This window comes from Pteropus vampyrus, unplaced genomic scaffold (genome assembly GCF_000151845.1).
Source record: "Pteropus vampyrus isolate Shadow unplaced genomic scaffold, Pvam_2.0 Scaffold340, whole genome shotgun sequence".
NCBI lineage: Eukaryota > Metazoa > Chordata > Mammalia > Chiroptera > Pteropodidae > Pteropus > Pteropus vampyrus.
In genome coordinates, this window is record NW_011889121.1 from 599098 (window position 1) to 617481 (window position 18384).

Here is an 18384-nt window from a genome sequence, read left to right on the forward strand (position 1 = left end):
CCCTATGTCGTTTGATTGGAATATTTAATTCATTGACATTTAAAGTTATTCCCTGTTACTTTTCTTGTAATGCCAGTTTGGTGGTGATGAACTCCTTTAGCTTTTTCTTATTTGGGAAGCTCTTTAACTGTCCTTCAATTTTAAATGATAGCTTTGCTGGATAGAGTAATCTTGGTTGTAAATCTTTGCTTTTCATCACCTTGAATATTTCATGTCAATCCTTTCTGCCCTGCAAAATTTCTTTTGAGAAATCAGCTGACAGTCTAATGGGTGTTCCCTTGTAGGTAACTAACTGCTTTTCTCTTGCTGTTTTTAAGATTCTTTCATTGTCTTTAACCTTTGGCATTTTAATTACGATGTGTCTTGGTGTGGGCCGCTTTGGGTTCATCTTGTTTGGGATTCTCTGTGCTTCCAGGGCTTGTACATCTATTTCTTTCACCAGGATGGGAAAGTTTTCCATCATTATTTCCTGAAACAGGTTTTCAATTCCTTGCTCTCTCTCTTCTCCTTCTGGTATCCCATGATGTGAATGTTGATATGCTTGATGTTGTCCCAGAAGCCCCTTAATTTATCCTCCTTTTTTTTCCCAGATTCTTTTTTATTTTTGCTATTCTGACTGGGTGTTTTCTGCTACCTTCTCTTCCAAATCACTGATTCAACCCTCTGCTTCATCTAATCTACTGTTGATTCCCTCTAATGTATTCTTCATTTCATTTATTGTATTCTTCATTTCTGACTGATTATTTTTTATGTTTTCTATCTCCATTTTCATGATTCCTACCTCTTTGTTGAAGTTCTTATTGAGATCACTGAGCATCCTTATAATCAGTGTTTTGAATTCTGCATCTGGTAGATTGCTGTTCTCCATTTCATTTAGTTCTTCTTCTGAAGCTTTGTTCTATTCTTTCATTTAGGACATGTTTCTTAATTTCCCAATTGTGGTTGCCTCCCTATGTTTGTTTCTATGTATTAGGTAGAGCTACAATGTCTTCCGGTCTTGGTAGAGTGACCTTATATAATATGTATCCTGTGAGGCCCAGTGACACAGTTTTCTTGGTCACTTAGGTTGAGTGCTCCAGGTATGTTCCTTGTGGGGTTGCCCTCCTGTTGTAGTTGAGCCTTGGTTGCTGTATGCACATCAATGGGAGGGATTGATGCTCAGGCTGATTTGTTGTGTGGACTGGCTGGGACTATTGGAGCTGTTGTACAACGACTGACCTTACAAAGCAGGATTTGCTTTAGCAGGGCTCTGGTGCCTGCCCTGTCTACTCTTTGGGTGTATCTTTTGTGGAGGTGGTCAGGTGGTGTTCTGGTGTGGTCTCAAGATGGCCACTGGGTGTGTTGGTTCTGGGGCCTCTTGAATGGGTCTCTGTTGAAGGCTAAGGTCAGCTGCTGCCTGTGCCCTACCCGGGGTCATTTGGTATGAGCTACAAAGTGATCTGCAGATGGTTGCTACTTGTGCTGGGCTGGGAGGTGCCTGGGAGAGACTAAGCTGCTAACAGGCCAGCTGCCACTAGTACTGGGCTTGGGGCTCCTTAGCAATGGTACAAGGCATGCTGAGGCCAGATGCTGCTAGTTCAGGTTCTGTGAACCTTTGAGAGATTTTAGGAAAGAGCACAGCAGGAGCCAAGACAGGCTGTTTGTATGGAAAAGCCACCTGAAGTGGCTTGAGTGGGCCCACAAGTTGGGTGGGGCGAGGTGTCGGGGAATTACCAGGTATATGGAGACTCAGATATAACAGCTGCCAAAGTCTGTCCACCAGGAGTGGGAAGGATTCAGTGAAAAAAACAATGGATTCTGCCAGCACCTCTGTCCGAGAGAAAGCTGCTCCTCCAGCCCTTGCCTTGAAAACAGACAATTCGGTTCCTCTCCATATATCCCTGGCACCTTTCCAGATGCTGCCTCAGAGAGAGTCTATCACTGAGTAAGTCCATGCATAGGCCCTTTAAGAGGAATGCCTGGCACTCCAGCCACATTCATTCTCACTCAGACACAATCTCTACTGGTTTTCACAGCCAGAAGCTGTGGGGACTTCTCTTCTGGCACCGGAACTCTAGGCTGAGGATCCTGGTGTGGGGCTGGAACCCCTCACTCCTCAGTGGGGACTTCTGCAGCTGAGATATTCCTCCCAGTTCTTAACTGCCACACGTGGGCATGGGATCAGCCCTTTCCATGATTTCACCCCTCCTACCAGTTTTGATGTAGTTTCTACTGTATATCCTTAGTTATAGGACTTCTGTTCAGCTAGACTTCAGGTGATTCTTAATAATGGTTATTCTATAGCTTAGTTGTAAATTTGGAGTGGTCGTGGGAGGAGGCAAGCACAATGTTTTCCTACATTGCCATCTTAACTTGGCTTTTTATCTTTCTAATACGGTTTAAAAGTGATTTTGCTTAACACATAAAAATGAATCTCTCTGAAGATCTTTAATTCCCATGATTCAATAAATATCTGATATATTTTAACTTAATTAAAATAAACTATGACAGATTCATGAATAACATAAGTATATGTCAGCAGTATATTTAAGATTTACATATAAATATATACATAAACTTTCAGTAACTGACTCTCGAATGTTGTCTCCTTTCAGCATAGGTTTTGGAAAAGAATACCCATCAAACACTCTTTTAGAATCAGAACACTTGTGTTAAATCCTGGATCTCCCATTTGCCATCTGTGTGACCTTAAGCATGGTATTAATAACTATGATCTCTGGTTTCTTCATTTATTTAATGAGGACTATACCTACCTTAGGCGATGTGGAAATCAAACCAACTCCTTTATGAGACTTCTTGGTCTAATTTATATAAATTTTAACATAAGTATAAAGTATTATTATTTATAAAAAGAGATATTCTAGAATCTGAATACAATTTGACTTTGTCAAATTGCGTATAAATTTTGCCACCTCCATACTCTCTGAGATATTTCATATATTCTGGAATTCTTTAGGACATATTTTCAGTACTGAAGCACCTAGCTACTGAGAGGGAAACCTGGATATTTTGCATGCCCTGCCAGATGCTAAGGAAAAAATTAATCCCATCTCATTTATTGCTATGTAGCTTCTATAATACTATGCTCCCTATATGCATATAGGCTATGTTTGGCTCAGTACCCAACATTGAGAGGCACATAACCCGATGTTCTAAAAATCTGAGCAATTTGTAAGTACTACTAATAATCAAGAGAATTCTCCCTTTTTATAGTCCAACAGAACTGTGCCTTCCCCTTCTAGCTCTTCTAGAAGAGATAAGACTAAACCAAATGCTTAACATGGAACAGGTAAAGTGCCATTGTTTCAAAAGGCCAACATGCACCTACATATTCCTATGTCATTCGTATTACCTATCTTTATGCACAATTACATTTGATGTTCACATTTTCAGGTTGACTGGATTTTATCAATTCACGGCACCATTTTCTGTTTAATTATAGAGAAAGGTGCTTTCCTCTCATTCTTATTTTGTGCATTTGGGAGTTAATTTTATCTTTTCAAACATTCTGTTGTTTAGTACACATTTTTCTGATAACAAGTGAATCAGGCTGGTATAAGACTCTGTCTTTTCTTCCCTCTATCAATTATATGTTTTTCCAAAAGTCAGCTATGGCCCATGGCAGCAGTTATATGGCTTCTGTATCAAAAGAAAAATCTGATTCCAATGATACTGTTTCTATCACTGCCCTACAGACTTTGTAGGGGACTCTCAATGGCTTCGTTCCTGCAGTCCAAGGTTAGACTTAAAGATAGTAATAAACTCAACAATGTAGTACCCCAAAACTGTGAAAATAAAATATACTGCGTAAATATTTTTGTTTTATCTTAATTTTAAAGAAAATATCATAAAGCATTATATTTATCATTCAGAAATTCTTGGAGAACTTATTTTCTCCAAGGCCCTAGAATGGAATTTCAGAGAATCAATATTCTCTGTAAAGATAAATTTCTTGAGCAAATACTAAAAATTCTGTGTATAGACATAAAAATAATTCTCACTCTTCATGTATCCATGTTCTAGATGTGAAAATTCTTACCCTTATGTCAAGGCTCTATCATTGTTGACATCTAGAAGACCTAGTGGATCTTCCAATAATGAGAGTAACTGATTGTTACAGACTGAATATTTGTGTGCCTTCCCAAAATTCACATGTTGAGGCCCCAATACCCATTGCGATGCTATCTGGAGATGGGGTCTTTCAGAAGTGATTAGGTTTAGATGAGGTCATGAGGGTGGGGCCCCATGATAAGACTCGTGTCATTATAAGAAGAGGGAGAGAGCAGAGCTTTCTCTCTCTCTATCATGTGAGTACACTCTGAAAAGGTGGCCCTTTGCATGCTAGGAGGTGGGCACTCACCAGGAACCAAATCTGCTGGCATTTTGATTTTAACTTCCCAGCTTCCAGAACTGTGAGAAATAAATGACTACTGTTTAAGCCACTTAGTCTATGGTATTTCATTACAGCAGCCCAAGATGACTAAGACATTGCTATTTATGTAGTGATTTTCCATCTGAAAAGGGCTTTACCATATGTCATTCCATTTAATCCTAACAGCAGTCTGGTATAGAAGGTACCAGGAGCCCAATTTTACAGATGAAAAAAAAAAAGGGGGTCAGAGAGATTAAATAATTTGCTAAGGGTTCCGCTGTTATTCAAGGGCAGAGCCAGGACTTAAACCTGTATTATCATTTTAGATTAACTGCTTTTAGCACTGCATTACTCTTGGAACAAAATTAAGAAAAGATATTCTGTGTTTGTCTCTAACATAAAAGCGATAATCATCATTGTTGTCATCATCATTGTTGCCATTATCCCACAACCAACTATTAGCTACCTAGGTCTTTCTGTTAGGCCTCCAAAACTCAGAAAGTTTCTTTCCAAAATTCATATTTCCCAGGAGGAACCAAGCTGAGTGGGCCCGAGATAACTATTAACATGTCCAGTAGCTATAGAAAAGGTCTTTGTGGGTTCTTTTTCCTTTCAATGTGTGCATACAGAACAAAAGGCACACATCATTGGTCTGCCATTTTCAGGGGAAGAGCAACATTAACATTTGCTAGGATGTCTGATGGAGATAGTCAAAGCGACATGGGATCATGTTTCAGAGAACTTTCAGGAATCCTGTGGTAGTCATATCCAAAGTGATCCCCATTGATTCTCACCTGCTGATATTCATGCCTTTTTGGCATCTCTCCTTCCCCCATCTCATTGACTCAGTGCAAACTTGTATGACAAATAATTTACTGATGAAGTAATAGTATGAATACTAAGTCTAGGTCAAAAAAGGTATTACAGCTTCTACTCTGTAGTCATGGTTTACTTGTTCTTGCAGAAGCAAGCCACAAAGTCATGGGGAGATTCAAGCAGTCTGATGGAGAAGCTCATGTAGAGAGGAACCAAGTAGATAGTACCACCTCAAAAACCATATGAGTGAGCCACCTTAAGAGTGGATCCTTCAGCTCCAGTTGACTACTGACTGCAACCTCGTGAGAAATTCCAACACAGAACTATTCAACCAAGTCACTTGTGATTTTCTGACCTATAAAACCTGTGAGGGATAATAAAGATCTAACCCTTGCTTAGCTTCACCTAAACTGCATGGTATCACCAGGAGGGAATAGTTGTACCACAATATAACAGAAATTCAGGTACATAGCTGCAATGCCCCATTATGCCATAACATACAAATGCTAGTTTATGGAAATCTGGAATTATGCTATGAGTACATCTCTTTCTGTTTTGTATTTGTCTTATCAGCTCACTTATTGAGTGTGAGATTCTTTGTATTTATTCATCACCATCTTTATTCTATCCTACTAAAAACCATTTTTATTAATTGGTTTATTTAATAGTTATGTTCATTATGTTTAGTTTTTAAAGTAGATGAGTAGAAATCTTTCCCTTAAAAAGAAACAAAATGAAAAATAATCAATTAGTAGAAAACACTATTTATATCCATAATTGTAGCTATATCACTTTAAATAAAGTATATTTATTTTTTTGTCACACACTCACATGAAAGACTAATAATTGAATATAATCATGATAGCTAATTTGGATTTTAAATCTTATTCAAATATAATTTGATTAAATCCTCTTATAAAAGAATGAGGTACATTACATCAGAATTATTTTGTGATATATGTTCAGTGTTAATTCAACACAAGTAAAATTCTATAAAGAAAAAACATATACACTTGTTTTTTAAATTTTTATGTGCAAGTTATAATTACTCTGATAGAGCTCTGAATTCATTAAGATGTTATAGATTATTTATATTATTTAATATATATTTCTAGGTACTCTATTAACTAGATATTAATGAAAACTAAAGGAATCGTGAAATTTATATGTGAAGAAATATATGACACTTCGAACTGCCCCTCCAAAAGAAAAGAAGAAGGAATTCTGCCTCAAGACTGCCTTCTTACTCAAAACTACAGTATCAACTCTTCCCTGAATATCCATTATGATGGCCTTCCCTGAAGATTTCAGACCTGCCAGTCCCCACAACTGCATGAGCCAATTCCTTAAAAATATCTTTTAAAAAACTCTCTTTCTTCTCCCTCTCCCTCCCTCTCTCCCACTCCTACAAATTCATCTATCATGTCATTTGCTAACCTAAGTCTAATTATATATGCTCCTTTCATCCTTTTCTGAAATATCCTTCTTCTACAGCCTCCTTCTGCTTTTAAAAATTCTATTCATGACCAGATCAAGTTTAACTTTCTCCTGGAAGCATTTTAAGATCCCTCATTCAGAGCCAATCTCCCCTTCTCTTGCTCTCTCTCAATATTTTGTAATACTGCTACTGAAGTACTTATCCTAGACCTCCTTGACCAAATATAGTTTTCCAAATACTCAAATTTGATTATGAGCTTTTTTTTATGACAAAAGCTAAATCTTATTCCTCCCAGTATCCCCTCCATCACCTCTAATATTAACTAGCACAGAGTAAGCATTCAAATATTTACTGAACTGAACTGAACTCTTGTTGCCAGTGGTGTCCTAGTGGAGGTGAATTTTGAGAGCTGCTTGTAGTTATAACAGGTTGACAGCAGGTGCTAGATGTCAAAAGAAAGAAATTTATATGGTTGACTCCATTTATTCTAAAATAAGCAACTCTCTAATAGGCAATGTCTGAGAGGAAGATATTGGCTGGCATTTCATTAGCAATAGAGATTTCATAAAAATGTGGAGAACAACAAAGAGCTTTTATTTCACCATGAAGGATTTCATACATTTGGTTGAAGCAATCAATGACAAGATGACAAAGCTGTTATGAAATTATCAGTTAATTAAAAAATCCTGTGAGAGGATCTTTATTCTCACACAGCAGAACATTTCCCTCCTATGGCCCTGTATACCAGCTCTTTCAGCAATATGATATGAATTTATTTTCTTAAAATTTATATGATATCGCATATAAATTTCTTAAAGAGTTTCAAACTGGTTTGAGAAATCCTTAGCTGAAAAAAATTTTTTAAAAAGAAATAGTTCTCTCTTAAGACTTGGCATTCTGTTTCAGAAGTTCCTCCCCTGGTTTAACTGGTAAAAGGCCACGTACTTCACTCCCTTCATATTCTCCCATATCCAGTTTCCTGTACCAAATTCATCTCATCATGATGATATGTGCCATTTAATAAGCATCTAGTATATGCCAGGTCTTCAGTTTAAAAACATCATGTAATTTTATTTTCATAATCACCCTATCAGCTTAAGTATTATTAACCCCACATCACAGATGAGGAAACCATGGCTTAGAAAAGTTAACCCACTTGGCAAAGTTTGTGTAGCTAGTAGATTACTGAGGTCCATTATCCTGTACATCTCTAAAACATGTAAAAGACAATCATATAATAAGACATCTGAATGCATAGAAGACAACACCATAAATGGGAGTATCGAAGATTATATCCAGATTATAGGAAACAGAGGTTACTCTTAATAGTTTAAATTCTCAAATAAATATAGTACTATAGTTAAATATAGTATTATGTTACTATGATTTACAGTAGTAATAAACATGAACAAGAGTTTTTCCTTCTTAGTTTTTGACTGACTAGCCCTTTCCATTTGACGTACCTCAGGCTTGAGAATCATGCAGACATGAGTTTAAATCCTAGTCCTTTTCGTGACATCTAACTAGGACCATAGGCACATTATTTAAGTTCTGAGCTTCAGTATTCTGTTTCCAGAATGAGAATAATAATATCTACACCTTCTAAGTTTATAGTAAATATTGCAAATGAAATAACTTACACGGATTACCTTGCTTTTTGTAGTATCATTCATGCAAAAGCTTTTCTAAATATTTGTTTAATTCCATTTATATACCTTACTCTGTCTTTTCCATAGCAACCTTCTCCATTTGGTCTTTTAAATCAATCAATTTTCCTCCATTCCTCCCTCCCTCCCTCTCTCCCTCTCCCTGTCTCCCGCCTGCCTCTCTCTCTCTCTCCTCTTTCTTGCTCATGAAAAAACCAGATATCTACCAAAGAGTTTATTAAATGCTTTCCCACTAAATATTCAAACAACCCAATTAGATTGTAATTAAAATAATAACATTTAACAATCATTAAGCTCTTACTATGGCTGGGATCTAACTGCTCTTCATGTATTTTATCTAATTCTCCCAACCTTGAGGTAAATACAAGTAATGATATTTTATAGAGGTGGAAACTGAAATCAGGTAGTTTATTGAGATTAACTGTACAGGGTCACAAAGCTAATAAGAGGCCAACCCAGGCAGCTTGACCTCAAAGCCTATATGCACTATTGCTATAGATCTTTAAAATGGTAATGGTGGGGGTTATGGAGGCAGAAGCTACAGAAGCAAGACTCTCAAATACAAATGTCGGATGACCCATGTTTACCAATATAATTTTTGGAATGAAGAGAGCAATAAGAGAGAACAGTTCTTTCTTTCCATATCCTCCTCACTGCTATGCAAAGTACTATGATTTGCAGTAGTAATGAACATAAACAAGAGTTTTGCATAATTCGGAAACCTCCAAGAATGCAATTTTCGATCCTATTTATCTTATCTGTTTTTGGTCCTCTGACCTAGCCCTTTTGAAGAAGAAAATGACCAGCAGTGGGTGACACATGCAGCAAACAAAGAGCTGAAGGACAATGAGTAGTCTGAACATTAGAAACATCAGGGAGAATGTCTCATTTGAATGCATTTAGAATAAAACTTATTCTTTCACCTAGATAATTACAATATTATGTCCATCAATATAATCAACCTGACAATAATAGATATCACGTTAATAGTTTTATACAGTAAAGCACATTGGTGTTTTGTATATCTATCACTTGAGATATTAGCATGGATAATACTGGTAGAGAGGAGTTGCTTTTTGCTGGACTTTTCTCGTGACAGAATGTAATAACTATGTACAGATTTCCTCAATTGTTCAAAGTTATTAACTGGGATTTACCAAGAAAGGAAAAAATGTATCAATATAGTATTACACACTTATTGAGTACTTTTTATTATTTAGCCGATTCCTTTTTAAGTATTCCACAATTATCCTGGCACCAGCACTAGAGGCTCCAGGCATATTTGGAGCTAAGATTCCAGCTTAGGCTCTTAATAAGTAATATGACATGTCTGAACAGATACTTGTTTTTAAGAAAATGCTTTTTTGGACCATTCGGATTGGAAACTTTTCACTATGCTGTAAATATTCATAAAGATATTCACCCCTAAAAGACAAAAACTTAGAAAAACAGAACTATTCAAATCACTGGCTATTAGTAGAAAAGATACAAACCTGTCCTCTAGCCCTTCAATTTTAATCTAGATCATGAAAAAAAGTCAATGTCAAAAAAAAAAAGATTACAAGGGATAATGAAAAATATATAGCTAACACTGAATGGCTACTGTAAAATAAATTAGTGTTATTTTCCTCTTGGGGAAAAAGTAGAAGCTATTTTTCATTAGTAAAATAACAAATGAATTTCTATATACTAGTATGTTCAGATTTGCATAAACATCTTTGCCAAATTTCCATTTTCTCAGGCAAGAAACAGATCACTTAACTGTATAACTGTGTAATAAGAATCTAGTCTCATACTCAGTAAGATTCACTTTTTTGGGCCACTGTGTTGTAACCTGGTGGAGAAGCCTCATGGTTCCAGTTAGAGGGAGGAACACTCTACTATATCAATTGAACAACTATGTATGTTGATCATTACAAGGCAATTTTGCTCTTGCCTTGCTGGTTATAGAAATGATATTCTGTAACTTACACAGAACTGTAGAGCTTAAGTGCATTCTTCCTGTCCGAGTTAGCTGTGGAAGAGACTCACTGTTTCCTTATCAAACTAGTTTATCTTTTTTCTGGGCTCAACACTGGACAATATTTTCCAGCTTCCCTTGCCCTTAGATGTGGCCATGTGACAAATTCCAGCTAACATATTATGAATGGAATTAATGTGCACCACTTCCAGGCCTGCCTCATAATAAATTCCAATGAGCAGTATTCATTCCTTATCTCCATTAAATGCATGTTTTGGATGTTCTGATGTTTTGGATGCAAAAGATGGAAGGGGCTTCGGTTCCTGAATGATTTTATAGAGGGCTGCTTATTTTGGACTGCACCAGAATGAAAAATAAACTTCTACTGTGGAAAGCCACCAAGATTTGGGAGCTTACCTGTTATCATGGCTAGTGTAAACCAACTAACACATTAGCATATTTCTAAATACACTGAACGACAATAAAGAGTCAATATTTCAAAATCAAAAAAAGTCTATTTTAATTAATAATCACTGCAACTGAAAGAGGAAATAATAAAAAACATGTATAATTACAGATTGAAAAAGTATTTAATCCTAGTCCTAGTGATTCAGGTCATTAACAAAAACAAAACAAGATGGGAAGTAGTAAACAAACTAGAAGGAACATAGACTTTAAGCCAGAAAGAGACATTTGAAAATTCCAAGCTCTGTTATTTCCTTATTTTGTAAGCTTGAGCAATCTGATTAACCTTTCTCAGGAACTGTTTTCTGTCTATAAAATGGGGATTATGAAATTTAGCAGACAGGATTTTGTAATGATTTTATACACACACATACACACACAACACATATTGACTGATACTTAGGAGGTAGCCAGGCATTCTGCTTCCATTTCCTGACACAACAGAATGTAGATTATGAAGATGTAGATTCTTAGTTTTTGAGCGTCAAAAGCCTAAGCCCGGTCTAAGACAAAAGATTTAGAAGGAAAAAAGACAATTAAAAGAATGTTTTCCCTACTCTTACACTAGAAAAGATTCTTCTGGTTGTGGGAAGAGAAATGAGGGGGCACTACAGGGGAAGTACAGAAATTCACTATCAATGTGTATATAAAGGGAAGAAATCCAGGGAAATCCAAGAGAATTTGAGAGCAGAGGTGACCTGGGCCTTATTCCTAAGGAGAGCCTGTGAGGGAAACACCATGGAGAACAGTATTCCCTATTCCTCCCTCTACCCTTCTTCCTGACCCCAAGCACAGTCAGCCTGAATCAAGATTGCAAAAGAGCATGTGCAATGTCTAGGCAGATGGGACTTAACAGCCTCCCAAAGTTCCCACCCATCCCAGTATGGCATAAGGAATGGTAAACTAATTTCTGATACTACACAATGAGGGCATCAAAGTAGTAGAGAGACATCCAGATCTGAGAGTGTCACTGCAGATGGAAATAAAAGATGGTCCAAGAAGCAACTGCTTGCTTGGACCGACAACCAAGAATATGAAGGAGAGACTGGCATCTTCATGGATGCCAGCCCAGATAGATGGCAACTGAGGAGCAAATGTTCTGTCACATCATATTTACCACTCTCACCACTCCATGCTTTGCAACTATGTTAGACTGGATTGATGAAATTACATGTCCTCTATTCCATGGAATTACATTCAGTTATTGAAAGATAATATTATGGACTGAAAATCTTAGTATAATTGGTATGATTTACAACTATTTTGCACTATTTTTATAAATGCAATGGAGGTATATAAACTTAAGTCATCATTGAAACTTTTCATACACCTTTCCTTAAGTGTCACATGCCTGTTAAAAGACTTACTTCGATCAGTGATGACTGTTCTAGCTTCTTGATTGCTGGTCTTATTTTTCAAATTTTGGGCGGCAGTAATGAGTTCTTCCAACTGGGGGCGTCTCTGTTCCAAATCTTGCAGTGTGGCCTGAAGGAACAAATATAACTTAATACTGAGATTCTTTAGCATCATGCATTCCTTTTATGTACTACAAAGTAAAGTGATTTTCAAACTAACCAAAGCACTTTTAGAAACAAAAAAGATGTTACTGAATATAAATCTCTAATGCGTAAGCCTTTATAGAGGAATAATTTAACAAGAAATGTGTTTCATTCTTGATAACGAAATATTTCAAATAAAATTTTTGATTATAGAATTGCTTCACTATTTAAGAGTTTAGACAGAGTCATTCCAGAGTACGTGGGTTTATTCAATGCAATATATGAGTGCCACAAGTAAGAAATGTAATTTTGAATTATGGCAATGTATTTAAGAGAAAGATAGCTCTTCATACTTGTAATCTCATTCTATGTGGTGTCAAAATTAAGGTGTATATTTTAGAAACAAAAAAAGCAAAAAAGTGATTTAAGAGATGTAACTTTTTAAATTTCTTTGTACCTGAGATTCCTCACCTATAAAATGAGAAGATGATGTAAATGGGCTAAATTAGTCTTTCCCCAAAGTTGCCTCTGATAAGAATTGAATGAATTAGTAGGGAGGAAGGCTGGGGATCTACATTTTTAACAAATTCTCTATTTAATTCTTATGATCAGGCAAGTTTGGAAAGCATCAGAATGGAAGTTAGTATTCATATTCTGTGTTACAACTGACTTTAATTTAATACTGCTTTAGATAAGAGCACCAATAGAATTAAGCCAAGAAATATATTTCTTATCTATAGGTAGCAATGTTAATCATTAAGAAAGTTCTCTCTCCCTCATGTGTCTGTCTATTGTCTCAGTCATCTTACTCTCTCTACATAAAGGACCAAAATCTCAGTGATATTTATAAAGAAGTTTTGGGGAAAAATATCTCCCCTGTGCTCATTCTAAAACTGAGCACATTTTATTTTAATTTTGGAAGAGTAATGAATATTTGTATTAGTTTATAACCACTGTATGACAGATGTTTTACACATGTTTTCTCATTTTTATTCTCCCAATAACCACACTAATAGCCAATCCAGAATTCTTTATGGTTTTAAATCCTATGTTCTTTCTGCTATCATATGAGGCTGGTGAATGAAAGTGAAGAGGTGAAATGTGGTAGATAGTAATGTTTATGAAAATTAGTCATCTACTATGTCTTTTGACTATTGATTTTCTAAGGATTTTCGTTTTTAGAAAGGCCAAATTTTGATCATTCTGTAGTATTTCTCTGGTGAAGAGGTAGGAAGATAGGACTTGTGATTTAAGCCCAATTGCTTTCAGTAGTATTAAAATAAGGGGAAGAACTTATCCAAACATTACACATCTATTTTGAGTATTTTCCCCTCTCTGTATTAGAAGTTTAGAGGGGCTAACTTTTAACAAATTTTTCACATTTGTAAGCTGTGATTGCTCAGAAGAAAAATCCAATTTTCAGGTTTCTAACTTTTATGGTTTCTTTACACAAAAGGGTGTTTGAAAAATGGAACAAATTGCTAAAGATAACTATTGAAGTAAGTAGCATAAGTCAGTTAGAGAGTACTGCACCAACTTTAATGTAGGAACCAAACAGTAGCAGATGGCTTTTATGAAATAAGTTGTTTTTCAGGGTTAGAATGTTCAACTCTGGTCATCTGTGACACAGCAAACTGAAAAGGTACTTTGGAATTCCGGACTCTTAAATGTTTAATACATATGATAATTTTTTTAAAAAACAGACTCACCTGCAAACCTCACATAACGTAAAATCTTTCCCTCAAGTTTAACAAAGAACTCAAAATACACATAATAAGCAAAGTATACAAATTAACTCATTTACTAACTCATTCTTTCATTAGAATGTTTTAGGAGTTATGGATATAGTAGTGAACGAATGTATTATGTATGCTTTGAGTAAATGAAAATTTGTGTTTTTTGATACTTGGACATTTTTAGATAACAACAATATCTTCGTTGTTTTTCTTTGATTTAATATTAATTTGCCCTCAAACAACTAGGCTATTTTTTGCTTCTCACTTCCGGATACATTACTCAATGTTAGCTATACTCCCCGCCACCCTTCTTTTAAGATTACAAAGTTCATTTAAGAAGTATGTTGTAGAAGTAACTTGATCAACTTTAATCTGAACTTTACCAGGCTCTAAATTAAACCTGACCACAATGAACAGCTTTTACTGCTGAAATTAGCAGGCATGTCAATTTAGACTTAAAAAAAGCCATTTTCTTCTCTAATGAACAAAGTAGGTCTCAGGGTATTGTGAAACCTGTTCTCTAGTTGGGTGATTCTCTAATTCTGCTGACAGACACATGCTTTGTAAGGGAAGATTAATGACATCCTTTGAAGCAATCTCCTTAAAAATCTCAGGAGATTCACAACTGCAATAAAATTATTCATTTTAAAATATTTCAAAACAAAATCATAACTCTTTATCCTACTCTTTGGGAAACACAATGTCCATTTTAAAAAGGAAATGGTAATAATTATGTATATAATAATAATATATACTGCTGTGGAATTTATCAGGCACTAATATACTCATTAGATAGTGGTTTCTCAGTAGAACAGAATGGAGATTTTCTCTTTTGATTTTTTTCCCAGAAATAAAGGGAAGGATTTGAATATGACATACATTTAAGTATTTTTTAAATTAAGATATAAAATCAGTGACTGGAAGACCTTCTTGCTAATGAACAGAACACATACATGTAGTGAGAGGAACAATTATGTTATTATTTTTCTTTTCATTTGGTTTTCTTTTAAGTGCATCCTATTTATTTGGTATTAAAAGTTCTTTGACCTGACAACTTAGTTGTATAATCCTGCAACTTCTCATCTGTATCCCACTGAACCACCCACAGATGGGAGAACCCCTTATACCTAGTCTTGACTCACATTACCCATCTCCCAAAATCCATCTATGAAATTCTGTTCTCTGCCTCCAATATGGTCCTCTTACTAGATGCTACTCTCTCAAAAACAATGTTTTGTCTCTAATCTCTTTTCTCATATGACCTCCAATCCTCTTCTATCATTTAGCTTCCTCATTCTAGCTTTAGTCGGCTGTCTCTAATTTTCATGCTAAACAAGTAGACTGCTAATTATGCTTATTTGTTTTTCTGATATGAGCCTAGATAGTCATTACACATATAACTTAAGAGAACAAAACTAAAACCATTACATGCTTAACTGCACCCAAGCATGATAAAAGAACATGTCTACATGGAGTCTATCATTTTGGAAGAAACAAACACAAGAGAAGAAAGGAACTGATGTTATTTCTAAGGGATCACAGACAGCTACTGGGCTTTACTAAAAACAGCTTACCCCTTGGAGATGAGAATTCATCATGGATTCCACTAGCTGAGCAAAGATGGAGGGAAAAAAAAATCTTCAAATACGAAGTGAATCAGAAGTCATTAATCCTACTAAGTCCCCCTAGGGCTGAGGGAAGTGGTTATAAATAGCAATCCTATGAAAAAGGGAGTTAAATAATGAAGCCATACATGCTATAAGTAGGTCATTTAGGCTCTTAGGAAGAATTACACTTCATTATTGTATTTGTTAAAATGTAATTCAACCTAATACTCAAATAGAAAACTCTACATGCTTAGTTAAATATTTAGTATTTATATATCTAAGAAAAGAACTTAGCGAACAAACTCTTTATATTTTTAATATTTTTCTACAAAAAACAACAATCTTCACATAGTTACATTTAAAACAAAGGCCAATGGTGACTTTCAGTTCTTGCCATTTTCAGAAAATAAACATGAATTAAGCGTACATGTAATGTAAAAATGCAGACCTTATACTCTTATATTTACAACTTTAAAAGTTAACATTAAATATTGACGAGGTAAAATAGTTTATAGAACAACTTTATGAATGGAAGAAAGTAATAATTTAAGTCAGATAGGTCCTAAACTCTAGCCTTTCTAATAACTGACACAGTTTTACCTGTGAGGATGCTATTATCTGTCTAGCTTTCAAATGCCTCACTGAGCACCTTAATTTTGGCTTCTGTTCTTGTATTCAGCTGCCTCTCCAGATAGATTGGCCAAATTCAAAGTCATCTTTATTGTCCTCCACTTCCTCATTTCTCACTTACATTTTAAAGTGGCTTGGATATTTTCCTGCTTGGCATAATATCCCTATTTCTCTGAATGTTCTACTAGCATATCTGTTGGTAACTTCTTCATAAAAACCTTCTAACTATGGTTATCTCTTTGTCCTTCATTCATTCAAGAAATACTTTTTTAAAAACAATTTTTTTAAATTTATTTTTTATTTTTTAGGCGAGGCAACCCTTGGTCGACCTCGCAGATTGCAAGGACCTTGTCAGTTTACAATCCCTTATTTTTTTTTATTTTTTACGCCTACAGCAAAAGAATTTTATTTTTATATAATTTAAAACTTACAGAAAGTTTGCAAATGTACTCTTCACCCAGATTCACTAATTGTTAACACTTTGCCACATTTATTTGTCATTCTATCATTCTGTGTGTGTATATATAATATCTGTATATATAATATTATAGATATTGTTTTCTGAACTATTTGAGAATGATCTGCAGATATAATACCCCTTACCCTTAGATACTTCAGTATTTATTTCTTAAGAACAGACATTCTCTTACATGACCTCAGCTCAATCTCAAAGTCAGGAAATTTAACATGGTTTTAGTAATAAAATCTAATCCACAGTCTTTATTCATAGTAGGACAATTGTCCCATTAATTGCCTTTCATTTACTGGTCCAGGCTCAAGCATTACATTTAGTTGTTATATCTCTTTAGTCTCCTTTAATCTGAAATAGTTCTTTGCCTTTCTTTGAACTTCATATCATTGATTGTTTTGAAGCATACAGGGCAGGTATTTTGTAGAATGTCCCCCAATTTGGATTTCAGCAAATATTTTTTAGTAACTTATGTCGGTCATAGAGCTAGGCAGAGGGGATACATAAGTGAAGGAGGAAAAATTATTATTCTCAAAGAGAAAGTGAACTAGTAGAACTAGGCAGTAAATGGAGCAATTACAATAAACTGAGGTGAGTATTATGGTAGTGTAAGCATGGGGAGTCATCAGAGCATATAGCAGAAATATTTAACCAAATATAGGGGTCAAGAAGGGTCTTCTGAAGGAAGTGGAGCTTATATGGTCCTTGGTTCTTCTTTATCTAAATCATACAGAAAGTTTTTTTTTTTTCAGTTTTATTTGGGTTGATTTGACAAATAGAAATTGTACATAAAGATTCACAACTTGATGTTTTGATATATATGGAAAAAATCACCATCAAAGTAGTGAACATATTCATCATCTCATACATTCTTACACATCTTCATTCTTAGCAAATTTCAAATATACAATATATTAACTATAGTTATCATGCTTCACATTAGAGCTTTAGAACTTATTATATAACTGAAAGTTTGTACCCTATGACCAACATCTTCCCATTTCCCTCAACACTAGCCTCTAGCAACCATCATTCTACTCTGTTTCTCTGAGTTGGACTATTTTAGATTTCATATATAAATAAAATCATATAGTATTTGTCTTTCTGTGTCTGGCTCATTTCACTTAGTATAGTGTCCTCCAAGTTCATCTATATTATCACAAATATCAGGTTTTTTTCTCTTCCTTAAGGCCAAACAATATTCGTGTGTGTGTGTGTGTGTGTGTGTGTGTGTGTGCGCGCGCGTGTGTGTGTGTGTGTGTGCGCGCGCACGCATGCCACATTTTCTTTATCCATTCATTTGTCAAATGTCCACCGACATTTGGGTTGTTTCCATATTTTGGTTATTGTGAAAAATGCTGAAATGAACATGGGGATGCAGATATCTCCTTGAGATTCTTATTTCATTTCCTTTGGCTATATACCCAGAAGTGAGACTGGTAGATTTTATTGTTGTTCTATTTTTAATTTTTTTATGGAATTTCCATACTGTTTTCCATAGTGGCTGTACCAATTTACATTCCTGCAGTGTACAAGTGTTCCCTTTTCTCCACATCTCTGCCAATGCTTGTAATTTCTTATCTTTTTGATAATAGCCATTCTATTAGGTGTGAAATGATATCTCATTGTGTTTTTTAAATCAATCAATCAATCAATCAATTAATTAATTAATTATTTTACGGTGACATTGGCTAGCAAAATCCAATTTCAGCTGTACACTTTAAC

At 35.2% G+C, this 18384-nt stretch overlaps 1 protein-coding gene across 2 annotated transcripts in view; it reads right to left on the bottom strand.

Moving 5' to 3' along the window:
* Positions 1-18384, bottom strand: part of DMD (dystrophin) — a 2089898-nt gene that overhangs the window by 571165 nt on the left and 1500349 nt on the right. For both annotated transcript variants that reach the window (XM_011378471.2, XM_011378473.2), the window contains exon 52: positions 12086-12203. In XM_011378471.2, the coding sequence (XP_011376773.1) occupies positions 12086-12203 (118 nt within the window). The remainder of the gene's footprint in view (positions 1-12085; positions 12204-18384) is intronic.